Source organism: Dendropsophus ebraccatus, chromosome 10 (genome assembly GCF_027789765.1).
Source record: "Dendropsophus ebraccatus isolate aDenEbr1 chromosome 10, aDenEbr1.pat, whole genome shotgun sequence".
NCBI lineage: Eukaryota > Metazoa > Chordata > Amphibia > Anura > Hylidae > Dendropsophus > Dendropsophus ebraccatus.
Genome location: NC_091463.1, coordinates 15,774,719 through 15,797,046, shown reverse-complemented (window position 1 = coordinate 15,797,046; position 22,328 = coordinate 15,774,719). Strand labels below are relative to the sequence as shown.

General features: G+C 42.8%; 1 protein-coding gene across 4 annotated transcripts in view; it reads right to left on the bottom strand.

The window, feature by feature from the left end:
- Positions 1-19,645: 19,645 nt before the first annotated feature.
- The window catches only part of KCNT1 (potassium sodium-activated channel subfamily T member 1), a 164,375-nt gene continuing 161,692 nt past the window's right edge, over positions 19,646-22,328 (bottom strand). For all 4 annotated transcript variants that reach the window (XM_069985983.1, XM_069985980.1, XM_069985981.1 and 1 more), the window contains 2 exons: positions 22,192-22,276; positions 19,646-21,962 (listed from right to left, as the gene is read on the bottom strand). In XM_069985983.1, the coding sequence (XP_069842084.1) occupies positions 21,839-21,962; positions 22,192-22,276 (209 nt within the window). In that variant the 3' untranslated portion in view covers positions 19,646-21,838. The remainder of the gene's footprint in view (positions 21,963-22,191; positions 22,277-22,328) is intronic.

Here is a 22,328-nt window from a genome sequence, read left to right as displayed (position 1 = left end):
TTGTTTGTGCATATGATGATGTATCTCCAGAAAATATGTATGATTGTTTATATGTATGTGTAGGATTTATATGTATGATGCTTTATGCATATAATGACGTATCTACAGGTAGAATTGATGATTGTTTATATTTATTACTTTATGATGTATGTACAGGTGGTATATATGTGACTGTATATATGTAATATGTAATGTCCTCTCCGATAAGATTCATTCTTGTGGTTCTGTATTTCAGTTTTCCCTGCATTACTTCTATTCTGGGTTTTGCTGCCGGGCTCAGGAGCTACTTGCACCACAGCCTATGGGGATAAGATCCGCTACTGCAAGACCTTCCAGATCGGTACGGGAAGCTTGTCACCTATAGTTTACATTTTATTCTACTTGGTTTAAAGTTTCATGACTGATCGGGGTCTGGGTGTTCAGACCTTCACAAGCGCTTCACTCCCCTTTTCGGCGCAGGAGACGGTCTCCACTGTAAGGGCCCTATTACATGGAGCAATAATCTGCTCAATTCAGCAGATCATCGCTCTCTGTAATAAATACAACAATCAGCCGGATAGACAATCAAAGATGGTTGGGGTCTAAACACTTAGATCCTGACCGATTTAAAACATTTAACATGTCTTTAGGATCTGTCAATTAGAAAAAAAAAAAAAAAAAAGTGACTACGACTACAGTCAGTTCCTCTGCCATTGATGGCTCATAGCAGAAGCTGACAGCACACCCAATGAATGGAGATAAAGCTGCCTTGTCTGATGTGTAACACTTGGCTCTTCTACTTGATTTAGATTACATTGAAGGTATTGAAATTCTCATCTTTGAGGAAAGAGATGTTGGACGCATCAATTCAACAGTGTTTTCCAGCCCAAATTTGAAGTCCGTGTTGAGTCTGACCCTGAAGGGCAGTAAAATCCACACCATAGAATCGGGGGCGTTTCAGCAGTTCCAGGGTCTCGGTAATATTGAGCTGCAGGATAACCACCTAACCACCCTGTCCCCCTCCTGGTTTCATGACCCGGCCACCTTGAAGAACCTCACCCTGGCCAGTAACCTGATCGCTCAGCTACGTCCCCAGATGCTGGAGGGATTTTCCAACCTGGAAAGGCTCAACCTCAGTAGAAATCAGATCTCCTCTATCCACAAAGAAAGTTTCTTGGGCATGTCAAAGATGCTGTCCCTGGACTTGTCTTACAACAAGATGTCATCACTTCAGTGGCAGATACTGAGCCCATTAAATGGCACTTTCAGACTCAGTGGCAATCCCTGGGATTGTTCCTGTGCACATAAGGATTTCATACTTTTTCTGAAAGGTAAGAAGTATTCTGCACTGGGTATTCGTCTGACATTTATGATAGCGGTTTTATCTTGGAATATCCCTTTAACTTTTTTCAAAAACTTAAAGCGACTCCGTACCCACAATCTGTCCCCCCCCAAACCACTTGTACCTTCGGATAGCTGCTTTTAATCCAAGATCTGTCCTCGGGGTCCGTTCGGCAGGGGATGCAGTTATTGTTTTAAAAACAACTTTTAATCCGGCAGCGCTGTGTCTAACGGCCGGGGCTTACATTTGTATATGCATTAGGTTGGCACCACCTCTATGTCCTTCCTCCCCACCCTCCTCATCATTAGGAATGCTCCAGGAACATTTACTGCTGTTTGAGCTTTGCACAGGTGTCTTAATGATCCAGCCCATGTGCGGGCTCACACAGCTGACGAATAGGAAGCAATCTGCCTGGAGTATTCCTAATGATGAGGAGGGTGGGGAGGAAGGACAGAGAGGTGGTGCCACCCTAATGCATATACAAATGTAAGCCCCGGCCGTTAGACACAGCGCTGCCGGATTAAAAGTTGTTTTTATCACTATAACTGCATCACCTGCCAAACGGACCCCAGGACAGATCTTGGAAGGTACAAGTGGTGGTGGTGGTGGGGGGTCAGATTGTGGGTACGGAGTCGCTTTAAGTCTAATTCCTGTATTGTTGGTCTTGTTGTAGAGATGGTCAATGCCTCCCGGTTGGCCGACCCCACCTCTGTAACGTGCCACTCTCCACCAGACTTGCTGGGAGCCTTTGTGTGGAACGTATCTGAGATGAATTGCTCCTCGCTCACTCCGCCACCCTCACCAGAGGCCGTTTTCCATAAAGTGGTGTTACCCGTGCTCTTCGTGGTGTTTGGTGAGTGCCATATGATTAATGTGGGTCCTCAAAGGTTCATGAATGGTGAAAGTAAATGTATTAGGGTATATACATGCTAAAAATATAAGTAGGTGTCAGGTGAAATAACTTTGTGTATTTCCTGGAATCAAGTGTCCTGTTTGGAGATGAGTAGTGTTGAGTGGACTGGCCGAACTGTTTGAGTTCAGCAATGTTCTCCGAGCCCGAACGCTCTGCATTTTACTCCTGACGTTTGGAGAAGTTGGATGCCGCCCTAGGGCTGCTAGGAAGACATGGATACAGCCTATGGCCATGTTCACACTATATTTGAGATCATCCTGGCCGGTACTGGAGTAACGGTCGTAGTTTTACCGGAGGATCTTTAGGGCTGCAGAGTTCTGATGCGGGCGCATCCGCACACGCCCGCATCAGAACTCCCCACAGCACACTATGGAGCGTGCGGCCGGAGCAGCTCGCTCCATAGTGCGCACTGACAGGGTTTTCTGCGGCCGCAGAAAACTGACATGTCAGTTGTTTGCGGCGCCGCTAGAGAAACCTGGCTGGAGCATATACCATGTGTATACGCTCTGGTCGGGATCCCATAGGCGGCAAGGTAACGTATATTTTCATAAATAATCACTGCCGTTGTTGCAATGTGCAACAACGAACGTAGTTTTACAAGAATATACTTAGTGTGAACATAGCCTATGGCTGTATCCATGTTTTCCAGGACACTCTAGGTCAAATGCCGAGCGTTTAGGTTCGGAGAACATTGCTGAACTTGCATTAAGTTCAGGTTCACGCTTGCCATTTGAATCCGTAGGGCTTCCTGGAATATATGGATACAGCTCATGCCTATGCATACTTTCCAAGCAGCCCAGGGGCTGCATCCATCTTCTCTAGACTGAGGGATTAAAATGACAATTGCGAACCCAAACTTACTGTAAATTCACTCATTTCTAGCTCTTTTATTAGGATTTCTGGATAATCTGTACCTACATCCGGCCTGGCTAGAATAGTAGTAACTACAGTATGTGTGGTTATGGCAATATGTGATCAATAATGTAGTTACTGGTTTGAGTCCAGACAACATGGCACCTGACAAATCAGAATGGGACGTGTCTTCACAATCTCTCCGTAGTGCAGCCGCACATTAAGACACATTGCACAGCAGCCAATCACATCCAGGTTGTGCAACTTGTCTGTCACTTTATTACCATTGCAACTTGGCCAAAGATTATACTGGTATTGCAGCTCAATCCCATTAAAGTAAATGGTGCAGTTCTGACACAGCCCTGGTAGCAAGGACAGGAATCCCAGCACCGAGCGTATGGTTATGTGATGCTGGTATACACTCCCTTGTATGTTATGACTCCCTTGAATTGCTTGCGCTCTACAGCCTGATTTATACATTGTATTCCAACACAAAATCATTGTCTATTCTATTGCAGTGCTATTTTTGTTCATTTTGCTGATTTTCCTTCTTTGGAAGAAAAAACAAGACAAAAAACAAGTACAGCCAGACAAAAGAACAAAGGGAGAGGCCAATACCGGATCTACGGGAAGATCTCCTCCTACTTTTGGCGGTGTCGTCATAATGAACCCAAACCTGATGGGTTTCAAGACCACATCCAACCAGAGTCCCCTGTCGGTGGGACGGGCTAAGTCGGCGGCCGCCATTTTAGTGCAAACTGAATTTAACACTTCAAAGAGAAGTGAGAACTCGCAGTGTGTTAGGGCCCTCGATGTCGGCCATAGTCTAAAAGAGGGTTCTGAAGGGAACATGGAGATGTGGTATTATACCGGCCTGCAGGGTAGAGTCCTTCAGACTCACAGTGTCCGCCCTGTGCCGCTGTCCTCAGCCAATGTAAACCCACTGACTATGGATGATGCTTCCACCCGCACACCAGTAATATCTATGGGACCAGTAGAAGAAGATGGCCACTCAACCAGATCCACCACATATACGGATGAGCCTCTTGTCTACTTATGCATGAACACCAGTCGGGAAGAATCCACCACAATTGTTCCAGTAAAGAAGGTGATTCCCACTAAGCCACAGATCATAAGACGGGCATTATCCTGGCCGAATGTCCGATATAAGAAGGATCCCGGGACGTCTTATGATGACTTTTTAAAGACCCTCAATATTTCACCGAAGCCAACAGCAAAACCAAAGACCCTCCAAAAACAGGGTGATCATAGTGATCTCCAGGATACCATGCAAGTGCTGGGAGAGAGCAGAGGTTTGCTGAGAAAGGCGGACATCATGAAGGATCAGGCGTTGGGTGTTCCGACAAAGAGCAAAGTGCTGGAAAACAAGAATGTGGACAGACAACAATATAATACGGCCAGGAATGTTTATCAGAGGTCAAGCAATAGTAGACGCGCCCCGAGGAGCAAGGTTGTCACGCCGGACTCTGGTGTGGACAGGCACGGACTGCATAGTCAAGGATCAGAGACACGATCAGAGCTCCGGCGTACGCCAGACGACGACCAGCTACTGGAGGACAATGAATATAATTTCATAGATCTATTACATGAGGTGGTTGAGAATCATGGACGGTGGACGAGGGAGCGGTGGAGGCAGACCCACCAGCAGCGGATGTCCAGCAGAACACCTCCTCACCACTAGGGGGAGCACTGCCTTCATGTGTTAGAAATGATGACGATTACTATATCCCCATAGTGGGCGTACCAGACAGTTTCTGAAAGTGTTACCCTCTTTGTACAAATCATTTTTAATGTTTTTTGCAATGTAATTTTTAAAAAATTTTTTTATTATTATGTGAAGATATGAAGCGTCCCCTTCTGGTTTCAGTCAGGTCTTCAGGGAGGTCAATCCAGCCAGCATCTTGTCCCCACACATACTGTATGACACTGTATAAGTCAGCTGAGATGTGAATATGGATGAGGATGGGGATTACACCTCCATGATAGTGAGAATTATACAAGTATATATTGCTATTGTGGAACTGTCAAGTATATGGAGTATGTTGAATATTCTCATAGGGCACGAGGAGCTAAGGAGATTGATACATATAGATCTGCGGGAAAAGATTCTATAAAAGTTGTTATATATTTATGTAAATCCCTGATGCTTTTGAGTCCAGTGGGCGGGACTACTGTGATTGACAGCCTTTAAGCATCTGGGAATTAGGGATTCACATCAATAATGACAAATTCTGCTGAATCCCTTCCAATAAAGTTATATACCTATGTCCTCAGCTCCTCCTGTTCCATCACATCATGTCTACAGATTAGATAACAAGGGTCTGCTGGGTGGTCCTACCTAGTGATTGACTGTATGAATGGGACCTCCCTCTAGACTCCATAAGCTTCACTGAACCTTTTCCCAATCTGCTCACCCCCTCTGTCCGTAAAAGAAGCTGCTGCTGCTTGTTGGGCTTCCCAGATCTGTGACATGAATCTTATTGGACATAATAGTCCTCTCACCAATGTGTAATGTAAATCCTTTTATTCACAGTTGTTCATGTAGATTATTATTATTATTATTATTATTAATAACTGCTGGCCTTAGGTGTAATGCTGTGTCCCAATATCACCATAAAGCCGGCCGTGTACATTAGGTTGGGTGTACCTATTTTAGTACAAAAAAGTGTTGTGTGGCTAAAAGTCGCCATGTTGCACTTTAGGTAAGTTACTGGGTTCACGCTGCAACCCTCAAAGCGCTGTGACTGCGACCCAACATTGACAATAAATACATGGATAGATTCCTTGCTAGTGCCGAGTAGCTGCCAGTTTTGGGTCATAGGCGCCATCTTATCTTAGCTGCAACACAGCACAATCCACATCCACAGGGTTGGTCCTCTAACCCTGTAGCGGCCAAAATTGCTGTGTAACCCTAGCAACTCCTGAGCCTGCTATATAAAGTGTACCTGTCACAATTTATTTTTTGTAACAAAATCAATGTGGATTGTAATCGCAAGCAGTTTTACGAAATACTCGCTTAATTTTTTTATTTATTTAAGTTTTCTATGTTTAAATCAATGTTACACAAATGGCCACTAGGTGTCTCCCTTCCCCTCAAACTGTGGTCTGTTCTCCCTCCGTGACGATATTTAGTCTTTTCTCTGTTAAATAAATGCGAGCATATTGCAAAACTGCTTGCGATCACAACCCCTGTTGATTTCTTCACAAAACAGAGAAACTGTGATAGTGCCTCTTTAAGCAAGTGGTATACAGAATTGCTGGAAGGCCCATAATCTTGCATTGCTGTACATTTCCAGTAATTCCATGTACCATAGTCTGATTTATTATATATTTATAGAACATAATGCAGCGTTCTGTTTACTGCACTCCTAAGCTATGTATTATACACCAAGAATCAGATGAGATATATTTGCATTAATATGTAGATGACTTTTTATAGACTTTATATATATATGTATGTATTGGTACAATGAGCAGATAACTGATCTTTATGTATAATTATATTTCTCCATTAAAGTATGTGGTATATCACACTGGAGCTCAGGGGTGGACGTCACTGTAGACATAATGTTTGACAGCTCTCTCATGTACTTTGTGTGTCCTTCCTCACTGTTTTCAAGATCTCTGTTTGCTTTCAGTGAATAGTGATGTCTATTCAATTTAACCATTATTGATTGAGAGTTTTCCTCTGCTCTGGTGATCAGTGGGGACCCTTATCCTGTGTATAGGTGGTATATACACCCCTTTAGGAAAGAGCCAAAGGATGCTCTTTTAGAGTACAAGATGGGATGAGGCCATTCACAAAAGTTGATGGTCACAGCTCCCCTCCCCCCTCATAAAAACAAACAAAAAAAAAGACGACTACTTGTTATGTAATGTTAATAAAGGTTCTGTAAGAGTGCTTTTATGCCATAGTTTATATTCATACCACAGTTGTGCCCTCCGAGGCGTGGACATGTCGGCATCTTGTCAAAATCTGGTGCCGTATCTGTTCTTGTACTGGGACAGACTTCATTTACTTCTATGGCCTTAGCTGGTGACTACTTTCAGGTAATTTACCGCACATTTACCAGTTTTTTGGATTACAGCAAACTATCAGAATAACCATGTGATTGTGGCAGGTTCAGCTGCTGGAATCCCTCCATGATCTTGAGAAGACGGACCTTAGTCTCCTGTCAGAATGGAGTGATGAGACACCCATGCACACTGGCGCTCCATTCATTCTCTATGGGAGCAATGGGACAGCTGAGTAAAGTATGTGGCAGTATAGAGAATATATTGGGTGGAGGCACTTCACTCCATTCTGATGGGAGACCTGGGTCCCCGTTCTTGAGATCTTGGTTAGACACCCCGTGATCCTATGGATAGAGCATAACTTTACAAGATGGCAAAAACGCTTTAATATATAATCTAAACATTATAAGCTGAACGGAGTTGTCCCACCATTTATACTTATCTCCTATGCACTGAAAAGTGGATAAATGTATCCCCAATCTCAAGAACAGAGGTCCCAAGGCTCCCCTTGAGACAAAGCTATAGTCATTGCCTATGTTTGGTGCTGCGGGTAGCAGAGCTCTGTATTCAATATGTTCAGCAATCCTATAGACCATGGGTCTTCAAACTGCGGCCCTCCAGCTGTTGCAAAACTACATTTCCCATCATGCCTAGACAGCCAAATCCAAAGCTTTAGTTGTCCAGGCATGATGGGAGTTGTAGTTTCGCAACAGCTATAGAGCCACAGTTTGGAGACCCATGCTATAGACAATGAATGGAACTTAGTGCGCATACATTTCCATTCTAATAGGAACTTCTGGAGCCTAAAAATGGAGTTCAAATCTCTCCTGGTTCCATCTTTTTATTCCAGAGGAGCGGTAGGCCCTAGACAGTCTGTGCCCTATACCTGTGACGTCTCTCAGTTCTTCCTCCACGCCCTCCTTCTCCTTTTCTGACAGCTAATGAACTGTACTAGTAATGTGGTAACTTACTTATAGTTCCTGTTTCCTTAAGATGGTCACCCTCTCCCATTATTCTTCATATCTGATAGGAGGCCTGTTCTTCTCTGTGGTCATGTGGCTGATCATCTGTATCCTCACAAGCCGCTGCAAGAACAAAGTGACCAACATGACTGATCCTGAACGTCCCATACACCAAAGTTCTGAGAACGGCCCAGATCTGCACCATCATCTTAAAGGAAAGCTGGTCACCCACATACTGGAGGAGCCACTGGTTGCGTCATTGAGTCCATGTCCTGAGACCATTAAAGACGCGAAAATCAGAACCACAATGCAAACTGTGCTCCCCCCTCCTCCTCCTCATCACAAGACAAAGGACTTTGAGAGATTTCTCCGTTCAGATTTGAGGAGCAGTAAATCTGAGCCTCTGGTTTTCTCCATAGGTGTGAACTCTCCATTGTCCAATACATTCACCTTTAAGACGTCCGGGGAAATAGTCTTTGGTGCGGTTAAAGTGAATTCTGGTGCAGAATTATATAAGCAGGATCCTATTCATCCAGCGGCACCCAATGATACGACTACTATGCCGAATATAGAGGATGAAGAAAAACAGAAGTGCAATTCCGATAGTGAGATCAGTGTATATAGAAATCCAGAGGGCGACCCGTCAGAGGAAAAAAGTGGGTACTTTGGGTAATTTGCTTTCAAGCTGAACTGCCAAACTGTTCAGGGTCAGCAATGTTCTCCGAACGTTTGATTCCCTGCGGCTGTAGAAGCTGGATGCCATCCTAGGGAGTACGGGAAAACATGGATACAGCCTAGATAACTTCTGCAACTGCGCAGAATAAAGTGCTGTGCGTTCAGGTTCAGAGAACATTGCCAAACCGGTCTATTCACCAATAACACTAGTGATAATCCTTGTACTATTGTTTCTTATCCTTTATCCTCTACTATATCCTTTATCCTCTAGAGCCTCTGAATTAGGGAAGTTTCAATATCCCTGTATCTATCCCTGTTTCTCTTGGCCTTTCTGGTTTTAATAATATTATCCTTGATGGCAATAATACTGCAACCACTAGTTCTTATGGTGGAACTATCAGCAGGTTAGACATATCTAACCCTGCTGATATGTCCCTATCGCACAGGAGACATCAAGGATGAAGGTATGTCTCTTACCCTTATCTTCGGCACCGTTCTGGTGCAGTTAGTAGTTTGCTCCACGGTCTAGTAAAATCGTTAGGAGCACTGCCCGCCCCCATATTGCCAATCCCTATCTGGACCGCCCCTTCCAATGGTTATCTATGGAATGGGCTGGCCGGGGGGATGGGGGGGCAGCGCTATGGGGGCTTCTTACGGGTGCCCTAGTAGTGCTCCCAATGGTCTTACTGGAATGGCACTGAGGATGAAGGTAATAGATATAATTTCCTCCTCGGCATCTTCTGTGCAGTAGGGACATATGATCAGGTCAGATTCATCTAACCTGCTGAGAGTTCCCCTTTATGTGAACAGAACCTAAATAGGACAAACTTGCAGCGAAGTCTTTGGCTGTTCAATTTGGTTCATATCTATTATACTTTATTTCTTATAGGGCCAGTGACTTATTTTGAAGCGCACATTGACCCAATGAACGATACTAAGAATGTAAACACTACCGGAAAAAACAATCCTGAAGGAAATGAGCCGTCATCAGAACATGAAGCATCGAGTAGTAATGGAAGTCCTTTGACCTCTGGTAAGAAGTGTAAGACCTGGAGCACGTTCTGCGACCCACAAGACAAGTCCGTGCTGAATCCTCCAGAGAGTTGCGATGTTCCTAATGCATTAAATAGAACGGGAGATTTCAGCAAGGAGCCTGGAAGTAAAAGAGAAGGACTAGAAGAAATATCATGTACAGATCTGGAGGAAAAACGAAAAGAAGACGGCTCCAGGTCACTTGGTATCAGAAGTCACATAGACGCTGGTGACGGAGCACAACACCCAGAAGTGACAGGTGGCCAAGGCCTATTGGAACAACCAGGAGCTGAAGATGGTCCATGTAGACATCAGCACCAAGGGTCGTCAAGAAAGACTAAGACCAGCAAACCTGAAGACAGAGGCTCATTGTCCCATGAAAAGTTAGCAAGAGAAAAGTTTTGGAAATACCATAAAAATTGTTGCGATGAGTTTGAGCCGTGTCAGATGGCAACCAAAGTGCTGGGACGGCTGAAAACACTGGAAAAGGGAGAGCAGAAAACCACGGGAGTAACACAAGAGCCGCCGTCCGATCAAGACCTTCTCGAAGGTAATGGCCGAATTACATTCAATCTTTTTGTCAAACTCTCACAGAGGAAATCCGGCAAGGAAGCAGAGAGGCGACCATGGAGATAGGAGAGCGTCCCAATGGTAATGTCACCCTGCACAATGTGAATTGTCTGCTAAGGCTCAGGTCACGTTTGCATCATGGCTTCTATTTTTGACAGATTGGGCTGAATATCAAATGGATCAGTAGATGAAGGGCTATGGGCTCTATTAGACTTCCGTCCTGATCTAGATCGGTGCTTGCTTACTGAGTCTATTACATGGCTCGATAATCACGCAGGCAGGTCTGCACAGACATTGTTAGTGTTGTCCGTGCAGCCCTTTTATTGAGCCGTTGCCACACCTCACTATTACACATGGAGATGTGCATCCGATGACATCAGCTTATTGCTGTTTCTTACACTGGGAGATATCTGCCTTATTGGGCAGATAATCGCTCCATGTGATAGGGTGTTAAGGGATGCGTCTACTTTTAGAGAAAGGTATGTTTCATATGAGGCTGTACAGTGACCCATGGCCCATAGGAGAATATTCTATGCTTACGGCTCTATCAATATGGCCATATGAGGTCGGTAAGAGTGTATAAAAAGATGTGTAAAGGGTAGAGAAAGTGGGTGGATGGAAGCCGCCATATAGTTACATGCTTTATAGAAAGCTCTACGGACATAGACAACAGAAGATTGGATCTGTCCCATTGACATGAGTAGAAAACATTACTGGGCATACTCTGTGACCTTTTAAGAGGTATTACCATAGAAAGGGGGAGGCTGAGCTGTGAGCATTACCTATTGTCTTCTCTAACACTGGGGTTACTTTTTGCTGTAATTCTATGCAGATCACTTTCCAGCAGCCTCCTCCTCTCAGTCTAGTTTTAGGCCTAGTGTTCAGAAGATTTAAGAATTATTGTATAATATAGACAGTAAAATGGAAAATTCCATTGATTTTTTTTCCCTATGTTGCAGAAAGAATATCCTTTCCTCCTTTACTCTTCGGACCTTCTGAGATGCCAACAAATTCAGCCATTTCTTCCAAGAAGACTTGTTCCAGTTTGCCAAATCTGGGTGTCTATAGTATTAACAATACCAGCGCCATTTCTCCTGATTCACCTTTCAGAGAACCATCAGAAGACATATCCGTATGTAACACACATCTTCCAGTCATTTTCATCACTAGTGATGAGAGGCTGTCAGAAGCTCCACCATCTAAGACAACTTTGCCTAAACCCAATGTGTTCAATAAAGGTTTCATAAAAGAAGAAAGTCGATTACATGATAGATCTGGTACTAGAGGGTTAATAGTTAGGAACTTTACACCTGGGGATTCTGCAAGAGGAAGGATTGGCTTAGAACAAGGTGCTGGACCATGCAAACCCGATCTCATGAGCCACGATAGTAATGGTCAGGGTCTTCTAGACATCATTGCTGAAGGAGAACACGGAATGTCACAAGTGGTACCATCTAGTGATCTAAAACTGCCAGTCATTAACCTCCAAACAGAGGGTCCTTTAAGAGATGAAATCCATAACAAGCAATCATCCAGTATCCTTCATATACCAATCATTGATGGTTCTTCTGAAGATAATACAATAAGACAGAAACCATTCCAACATGACTTACCTGTAAATCTTGATGATTCGGTTCCGGCACAGATTGTTGAGATGTTTACCGACATATCACCGGGTCTATCAGATATTTATGTTGTTCATGAGGATCGGTTACCCGATAAAGTTGATTGTTCCACTACTGTAATGAATGAAGGCTACCCAAATAATGTTTTGCAGGGTAATCTAAGTAAATCACCTATGGCTGAACCATCAGAGGATGAAATGTTAGGAGAATCCAAAGCTATTAAACCTGGAAAGCTGAGAAGTAACCAGAAGGTAAAAGCTAAAAGTTGCCCTGTCTTTTCTGCAATGCTCGAAACTGAAAATCAAGATGGAGACCCAAACTGTGACAGCAAGATGCTAAAATTTACATGTGGTCCGCTAGACACAAAGACCAGACATGTTGTCAGAAGCACAAGAGACAACATCATGGGCCAACACGATGTCTCAACATGTAAAACCAGTCAAGAAGTTCCCTCTATACCAGTGAGGACCATAGACACTTGCAGCCAAGAGTCACCATTGTCCAGTAAGGCACAGGAGCTTGGTACCAACCTCTGTTCTAACACTATCCCTAGTAGTGAAACCCAACTTACCCCTTCTGGTTCTTATGTAACTCAAGACGGTGATGAGATTGCAGAATGGCCAAACACTGTGGATATGCTAAAACGGTCAAGTACCATAAGCTTGTGCTCAAAATATGACATCCTGGAGAGTTCTTTAGCTCCTCAGTGTAAGGTAGACAATATTTATCCTTCCGTACTGGATAATGGACACAATACAAGCTTAAGTATGTATGGAATGGACAATATAAGTGATACGAGTGCCTGCTGTCAGGGTGACCACAAAGCTGAAGATGTCCAGAATAAGGAAAGCTCAAGTCTTGGAGATAATAATTATGTGAGCGAGAAGATTGGCACACTGGATGAGATATCGGTAAGAAGTTCAGGGTTACCATCAGAAGAGCAGATGACAGTTGCTCAGAGACCACCGCAAAGTGATGTTCTAGATAGACCAACAAATGATCAAATCATGGATGTAATGCCGATGTCCGATCTTGGTGAAGTCATAACTGATAGAAAAGAAGTTCAGGATCAATCAGGAGATGTTCATTGTCATCAGTTTTCTTTGCTCTTCATTGAACAAAGAGAAGATCCATTGGATTGTCCTTTAAATGAAGGAAACTCTTCTTGCAATGCAAAAATCCAATGTAGTCAACACAATGTTCCCAAAAATGAAGGTGAAATCATGAAAAACCAAGTGGGTACTGGTGCAGGCGGTATGGATCAGTCAGATGATCCTACAAGAAACAACTGCAGATCTGCTGATTCATTAACAAATGATCAACACAAAACAAAGAAAGATCATGGTAAAGATGGCTCTGCCAGAGATGAGGATAGAACAAAGCAAAAGCATAAATCTGATCCAGAAGTCCGGGAGAACCAGTCAAGTCAATACTCAGAGCCAACAAGAAGTAAAGATGGGGCCGAAAAGTTCAGGGAAAACATTGGACCCCAAAAACTAGCAGAAAATAAAACCTTCAAGGCTGGTAAGAGCATTGGCCCATGCATTCGAGACATTGGACAAGACCTTAGGGATTACGTCTCCACCAAACTATCCAGAAGACCTTTCCAGTCTGTGTTTCCAGTATCTGTGAAGTCTCCATGTCCAGAAAATGGCACCTACCTGAGCACATCATCTTCAGACGACGCAGAATTCACAAACCCTCCCGACGTGCCGTCCAACACCGTGAGTCAAATTGACGTTATATCAAATAACACGGACGAATCCTTGAAGAAGATGAGCGATGCTGTGGAATACCTCACCTACTTGTACGCCAGACGTCAGAGACTAAAAGTATCCCAAGATTCCCATAGATTTCCAGACAAAGATGACAGAGCTTTAGATGATATTCGTGTCTTAGCAAATCTACAATTCTGTAAAGTATCTGGACGGTTTATTATTGATGCCAAAACCCCAGACACTGTTGAAGAAGAGGCCAAAGACCCCAAATCACCCCCGATCATACTAGATAACCCATACGTACCTCCAAGTAAGGAAGAGTTAAAAGCAGATGAAGAGCTAGCTGTCCTGAATATTATGTGTACGTTAAAGAAGAGTCTGGAACTTTCTGCCAGTTATGACTCGGATGAAATTGATACTTGATCATCTTGCAGTAAAATGAACCTGAAGCTCCGTAGAATGTACTTATATGTGGAATAATAGTCTCTGTTGGTAATTGAGCCCTCAGCCTAAAGTCCGTTAACTGGAATTTATAGGGATTTTCCTATTTTCCATTCTTCATTGTCTGATTGGTGGGTATCTGACACCTAGCACCTCCACCGATGAGCTGAGGCACCCATCGTGAACAGAGTTAGAAGCAGACAGCCCTATATATTGTGTAGTGGCCGTGTTTAGCTGTTGCAGCCCCACTTCCATTCACTTCAATGACAGCTGAGGTGCAGTAACCCAGCATGACCATTACATAATATACAGAGCTGTGTGCTTCATGCTCTGTTCACTATGGGTGCTGCAGATCTGGGAAACAGCTGATTGATGGGGTGCTGAGTGTCAGAATCCCACCTTTGTGGAAATTCTAAAGGATTCTCTGCTTTTAAAAGAGTTTCCCCAATCTCAAAAAATGTATGTTTGGATTCTCTTTTGCATAATAGTTATTTTTGCTATTAGTTGTATTTTCCTGTATAATCCTGTTTCCAAGATCTCACTCCCTGGTCTGTGTCTCTTGATAATTTCCATTGGTTACGACCCGTGCTGGACTACAGAAGCATGGGCTATATGTTTCTGGCCTCTGTATTATAGAGGGTGGCTGGGACTCTGGAATGCACATATTGCCACACGCTGGTTTAGGGAGCCTACATAAATGCTGATGCTGCTATGAGATTTTTGCTATTGCAGCATCGGGAGTGCGCACATTCATGCCGGCCAGAAACGGGGAGGTCATCAGAGCTCTTCTGGCCCGAACAGTAAATCAAAAAGAAATATTCCGCCTTGCATAGAACAAGGAATGGGTGCGAGTGTGGTGCTGGAAGGACCATTTAAAGTGTTCCCTTCGTTATATAACTTTTAAAATCTAGATCAGCAGAGAATGTTATAGAATTGCAATTGCAATTTACCTTTTTTTATACTTTATAATAAAGCTATACTTACTTGTATCCAGGTCCAGTCTCCTGGAGGCAGCTATATAACAAAGCTATACTTACTTGTATCCAGGTCTATTCTCCTGAAGGCTGCTATATAACAGCTATACTTACTTTTATCCAGGTCCAGTCTCATGAAGGCAGCTATATAACAAAGCTATACTTACTATATCCAGGTGCAGTCTCCTGAAGGCAGCTATATAACAAAGTTATACTTGCTTGTATCCAAATGTATTCTCCTGAAGGCAGCTTTTTAGTCTTGTGCTGGTTAAAAGAAAAAAAAAAACTGCAAAAAGTCCCGGTCATCTACGCTCACAGAGAAGGCAGTCATTTCATTGATGGAAGCATTGAGCGGTCACACTCTATACTGTCTGGTACTTACAAGAATGTATAGCTGCCTTCAGGAGACTGTACCTGGATACAAGTATAGTTGTTATATAACTGCCTTCAGGAGACTGTACCTAGATACAAGTAAGTATAGTTGTTATATAGCAGCCTTCACGAGATTGGACCTGGATACAGTAAGTATACCTTTGTTATATAGCAGCCTTCAGGAGACTAGGCCTTGATTTAGTAACTATAGCTGTTATATAGCTGCCCTCAGGAGACTGGGCCTGGATACAGTAAGTATAGCTGTTATATAGCAGCCCTTAGGAGATTTTACCTTTAAACAAGTAAGTATAGCTTTGTTATAAAGCGTGAGGAAAAAAAAAAGAATAGGGGAATTTGTAGTTGTGCTTTATATCCCATCCCCTGTTGATTTAGATTTTGAAAGTTTTACCGACAGTGACACTTTGAGCAATGTATTTTGTTACTTCTACTTATTTATAAGGCAATAAATGAATCTTTTGTAAATTACAGCTGACACAGAACCAATTTTTGCATCTGGAATATTTACTACCACTTTCCAGTAAGATTCACTTTGTTGTAGGGAATGAATAAAGAAAAGACAGCAGTATGTTTTCTGATGACTTATTTAGTCTGTGCATAACATATAAAATTGTAATAAAACCCTTCGTCTGTGACAGTACAATGTTGGGAAAGTCTATATGAGCTATGGGAACACCATAAAATATCATAAAGATAATGGAGCTAGATTATAGGGGTGTGTGGTTTTACATTTGTAGTTATTGTGTCACTGAGATCTAGATGGTAAATGCTGCTGCATTCCTGGTTATAGTATCTGATTTCAGTGATAAAACCTTGTCCTTTATCCACAGGTAAGGGGATAAGTGTCTGATAGTCCAACCTCTGGGATACACATGCTGACTAAGCACTTCATTCATTGGAGTTAGGTCCCCATTCTCATGATTCTCCGGGACCCCCTGCGATCACAAACGTGGATAGGGGTCAAGTATTTATCTCTGGAAAACCCCTATATCGCTTTGGTGTAATATGGCTACGGTCAAAACTTGCTAATGTGCACAAAAATGTGTCTGTGTTATGTCCATGTGAAGCTGGTCTATTACTGATGTGTGTTATCCCAAGGTTGGGTGGAGCTTGACACTGTACCAAAGAGAATCCCTGTGTCATGCTCCGCCCCCTCAGTAGATATAACATGGAGTTTTCCTTTAAATGAATGAAGTTCTATGACAAAGGGCCCTATTACACACACAGATAATCAGCTGAATCAGGCCAATTATCGCTCCGTGTAATAGAGACAAAGATCACCTGATGGCAACGATCATAGGTTGATTGAGCCTATTGTGCCGGCTGCACCTTAAGAGCGGCTGAGTTGTTTGAGTTGACAGGCCGCTCACTGGCCGTGGCGGTCCTGGACAGTGATTGGCTGAGTGGTCTGTCAGCTCAGACAGGCCGCCCTGAATCTGCAGCCGCGGTGGCGGGAGTGAAAGCAGAGGGCAGGAGAAGACCGGGAGAATGGAAAGGTAATGTATGCCAGTTTATTCAGTTGTTGATGATTTTAGGTCCGGACCTAAAGACACAATCAGCCTATGATCGTTGTCTCTATTATCGGCCTGATTCAGCTGATTAGCGCTGTGTGTTATAGGTCCCTTAGTCATAGGACTTCATTCATTTTACCCTTTAAGGACAGAGCCCAAAAGTTTAGGCCAAGGGCTGCACGGACATCGTTAACTATGTCTTTGCAACCCTTGATAAACAATCATCGAGCCGTGTAATAGGCTCAGTAAACAATCCGCTAGATTGGCGCTTGTTTACATTATTGATCATCGGCCCGTGTAATAGGGACCTAATTGTAACATTGGAAATTTGACCCAAAGAACAAGAGAGAGCGTGATCCGGCTGCATGCAGCATCTTTATTATTGGAATATTTTCTTTACATAGAACTGATATTAAGAAAGAACTGTACAAAATCTCCTCTCCAATCCCATACGTCATCCCAAACCTCATCTCACAAAATAGGATTCTGTAGCAAGTAAGAAAAAATACATGCTTTATTGTGGGGGTACTTTTACTTAACCCTTTTTTGTATCTTTCTAGGAAAGACAAAGGCAACAAGATGCGCTATACTGTATATATGTATCTAGATATGATTGATCCTTTATATGGTTTATTCACATTCTACAAAGCAAAAGGTACGAAATAGACAATCGTCATTCGCATTATAAAACAAATGAGGATTTTAACATGCATCTGCTTCCAGGTGTTGGATGGAGGATGAATCTTTATATACTGCAAGGTTTGGGGTCCAGGTGACTGAAGCGCGGCCATATTCTATTTTATGGCTGCAACATCCAGACCTCTCATGGTCCTACTGAACCGATCTTGGATCCCTTTAGAAACCTATGGCGAGCCATATTCTGCTTGGTAGAACCATGAGAGGTCTGGGTGATACGGCTGTAAACCACTCCCGTGAACCTGGTTAAATGGTCCGTTAGGAAACAAGATGGGGTCAAGTGTAAAAGGTTGAGTTTGATTGTAGAGTAGTAATCTCCAACATGTGGCTTTCCAGATGTAGAGAAACTACAACCCCCAGCATGCCCAGACAGCATGCTGGGCATTGTAGTATCACAACAGCTTTGAAGTCACAGTTTGTGACCAGCTCCAACTTTGGCACAGAAATAGCATTCTGTAACCAAATTTTAATTTCCCCATGAAATTTAGTTACGTTTTTAGCAGCACCATCTTTCCAAGGTAAGAAATAAAGCCATGGTAGAAGCACAAAATAGAAGCACAAAATATGTTTAAAGAAACAGAGACACATATCTCAAGGCAAAAATGAATAATTTTTTTTAAAAACCTACAGCTCCTTTACAAAACCATTTGTCTTCATGGTAACAGACTCCAAACAAACCCTGTGTAGTCTGAACTGTCGTCATGCCATCCTCACTTTCATCCGTTCCCGAATTTTTTTCCTAACGCAAATTCAAGTAAATTAAAAGTAGAAGGGGGCAGATGAGAGAGAGTATGACTACAGGATCAGACTACGTAAGAGATGTTTGTAGTCTGTTACCATGGGAACATATAGCTCTGCCTTAGTACACAATATGGTAGGCTTAGTCAAAACTTACTGCAAAGTTGCTTTGCTTTCCACAGAAGACGCATCGGAACTAGAGATGAGCAAATCTATAGTAATAGCGAAGCAATCTGGGAAATCTGCTCATCAGACGGCTGCTTTTTATCTAACTGCCACTCCTCCCAAGGTGTTGGGAAAAGCTGGATCCAGTCCTGGGAAACGGAGAGGTTTCCCAGGATTTGAGCTAGATTTTCCCAGCACCCGGGGAGGAGCAGCAGGTAGTTAAAAGGCAGCAGGCTGATAAGCCGACTGCCGAGATGACAAAGCGTTTTGCTTCGGTTTTACTGTAAATTCGCTCATCTCTAATCGGAACAATAAAACAAGATGGTGAGAAGGTGGAAACAGCCTGTAATAAGCCGTACTTTACACAGAAAAGTGAGAGAACTTTCACCCCAATTAAGTTTAATGTGATGTATGAGCAGTGAATAAGCCGTTCTGGGGAATGGAACAAGGGAAGTACAGACCTAATACATGATGTATGAATTCTAATATTTATTCAGTTTTTTTTTTATCCTTTAGGTCCTTCTGAATGAATTAGAATGTAATATATGTAGGAGTTATCAGAACCGCTGCTGTGAAAGTCATAGAAACCCATCTGAAGTTCTCAAAAGTTATAGAAAACTTCCTCCTGTTCCTGTCCTCTCTGGACAACCCCTTTAAGCACTTTTGAGCATGAGACTTCTAATGATATGAGCTCAGCCACATACATTGATACTTTTTAAGGATGTTTCCTTTGGATAAGGCGTTTGATATGAAAGACAGAAGGTGAGGCCATGAGTCCAGGTTTATGATCCTAGAATATTAGTAGCCATAGAGTCAGCTGTCTCCAGCTTACAGCTCTCATTAAATACTGTCACACATCTGTATTAGAGCAAATTTACAGTAATAACAAAGCGAATTGCTTCATCATTTCGGCAATGGGATTATCAGCCGGCTGTCTTTTAACTAACTGCTGGGTGCCGGGAAAAGCTGGATCCAGTTCTCCCAGTTTTCCAGGACTGGATCCAGCTTTTCCCAACACATGGGGAGTTGCATTCCAGAGGCACTGAGTTAAAAGGCTGCAGGCTGATAAGCCGATTGCCGAGCTATCAGAGCGATTTGCTTTGTTATTACTGTAAATTTGCTGATCTCTAATCTGTATGCAGTAAGCTTCCTCTAGAGGAGGCAGATACAGTTGTATCATATAGCCCTATTGCTATACAGGGGATTTGTAGCACCAACTAAGTGTAGATTATTGTATTTATGCACACAAACAAGTCATCAACATATACTGATAAAGTTATTTTACTAGATTTCTGTGCTCTTTCATGCTTTCCTTTTGCTAACTGCCTGCTGTGCTGTTTTTATTGCCCCACTTCCTGTCTAGTGAACATCCTGTAAGAGGTTTCCGATACTGAGCCAACTCTATTTTACTCCCACTATGGGGGAGGCTCCTGTGGGCGTAGTTTTAGTCATTACAGTGTAGGGTAAGGGAGATAGAGCTGGTGGAATTCCTAGCTAGAGTGTACAGCAGGAACGGGATGTACACTAGATAGGAAACGGGGCAATGGAGAAAACAGAGCTGACAGTTTGCTTTAGAAGAAGTATGAAAGTGCACATTATGGTAATAGAATAACTTTATTTACCGTTATATGTTGATTTATTAGATGGCTGAATATACTGCAGGTTTCATCACCAGCAAACCCCAGACTGGTAGCAGCCATCTTATTAGATGCAGTCAGTTTGATTCTGTTCTGTAACATTACTACGTGTGGCGGTAGATGTTGTCCACTTTCAGATTTGCACAGCTGCAAATTTAATATTTCAATAGAATTTTTGTTTTCCGGGTGAGGAGTCTATGGCCGGGATATAAGGCACTGGGGGTAGAGTGATAGCCTGAAGAAGCATACTTACCCTGCTGATATAGCGGCTGCCGTCTGAGTGCAGGAACGGGAAGAGAAAGTTTTCATCTTCACAACTAATAATTTTCCTTATTACCACAATGCATCTAAAAGGAAGCAGCCCTGCAAATCATGTTATGGATACAGATCAGCGTGTCTCCCCTATAGGATCTCATCTCCATAGGAGCTGTAGACACACAAGTCATAGGAACATTCTTATCAGGATGATTTGTAAAGCCCCTACATTTACTATTATTATAGATATGTTGGAAAGTAAATTTACATAGAAAAGCCATTGTTTTCTGCTCATCACATACTTGGGTAATAATACTGATAATGGCGGATATCACACACTGGCCACCATGCTGTGTATATGATATGTACAGTACATGATACCTCCCTATACAAATATAGAAAGATAGAAGGATAAGCCACCGTCACATTCACGGTACACACCTCCACTTGTCTTCCTGAATTCTGTGCTTATAGACATTGTAAGATTGTACAGGATGGATGAAAAATCTGTTCATATAAAGAGAAAAAAAAATTGGCACATATCAATACGTTTCTCCAAGTGTTTGGCGGGAATAAGGCACATAGCACCATAGTAAAAGCTCTTCTCATGGGATACATATGGGCAGAACCCTGCAAAGTCTCATAGCCAACATAAGGAGTATTAATATAAGGGGTGTGGCTATTAAGGAAGAGGGTGGAGTCTATGCAAATAAGTTACTATGGACATTACCTATAGTAACTCATCTATATATACCCTTCCTCTCGAGCTAAATATACTAGCGGTGGTGAAGCAACACTGTACATATGTTACTGGTCTGATACATAGGCGGACATCAGACATTGATATATCTGGACAATAGTCAACTTTTTCATCTGAGAATATACCATGAACATGGGTCAGGGAGATATGGGGGTCCCAGCGACCCAGCTGTGATACGACATTGTCTAGTGCATTTGGTGCAGAATACATGGTGGTGTTGGGTTCAGAACCTTTTTTTTTTGTTTTTGCAAAAGTTTTGGAGAAAACAAATAAGTTTGTAATCGTGCTGTGACATGGGATCGGTACAGACCATAAACCCAATGGTTTAACATTACTGAAATGGTACAAAAAAGTTTTTGTTGTTAAAAGTTCCCATGAATCCATGCCGCATGACGTGACTGCGCCAATCTCCGCAGGGAAGGGGGTCAATGTCTGTCGTTGGCAGTGAAGACCATTGGGAGTCCTCGAAGTCTCTGATAAAGTCCGGCTGACTAGTGACTCATGGCCCGGCCGCTGATATGTACAATACGGCAGAGAGTTGTGTTCTGTCCATGAGTCAGGCTTCTTCTCATAGCTGCGTCTCGTCTCTTGTCTCTGGATTTCCCGTTTGTTCGGCCTTGTAACTATTGCTGCTTTTTTGGCTTTGGGAGTCATTGGCGACGTGAGCTAAAGGGTCCGATCTGATGAGATATCTGAAGGGGGAAAGGGATGTTTTAAATATATATATAATTTACAAAAATTATTTATCCAGGTAGCAAGGCCGGGAAAGAGGAATCGGCACAATGCGGAATCTGTTGGCGCTATACAAATAAATATATTATTATTGTAAACCCCGCGGTCCCCCAGCTGATGCCAAACTACAATTCCCATCATGCCTGAGCAGCCAAAGCTTTAGCAATACTGTATGCATATTGTACTTACACAATGTCATTGAGCTCCAGTCGTGTGTCTGGTGGGGGGTTTATGAGGACGTAGGACAACGTGTTCTGGTGATCATTCATCTCGTCTGTTAAAAGTAAAGAAAGATGGATATAGTATCTTTGGTTTTCGTCCCTCCA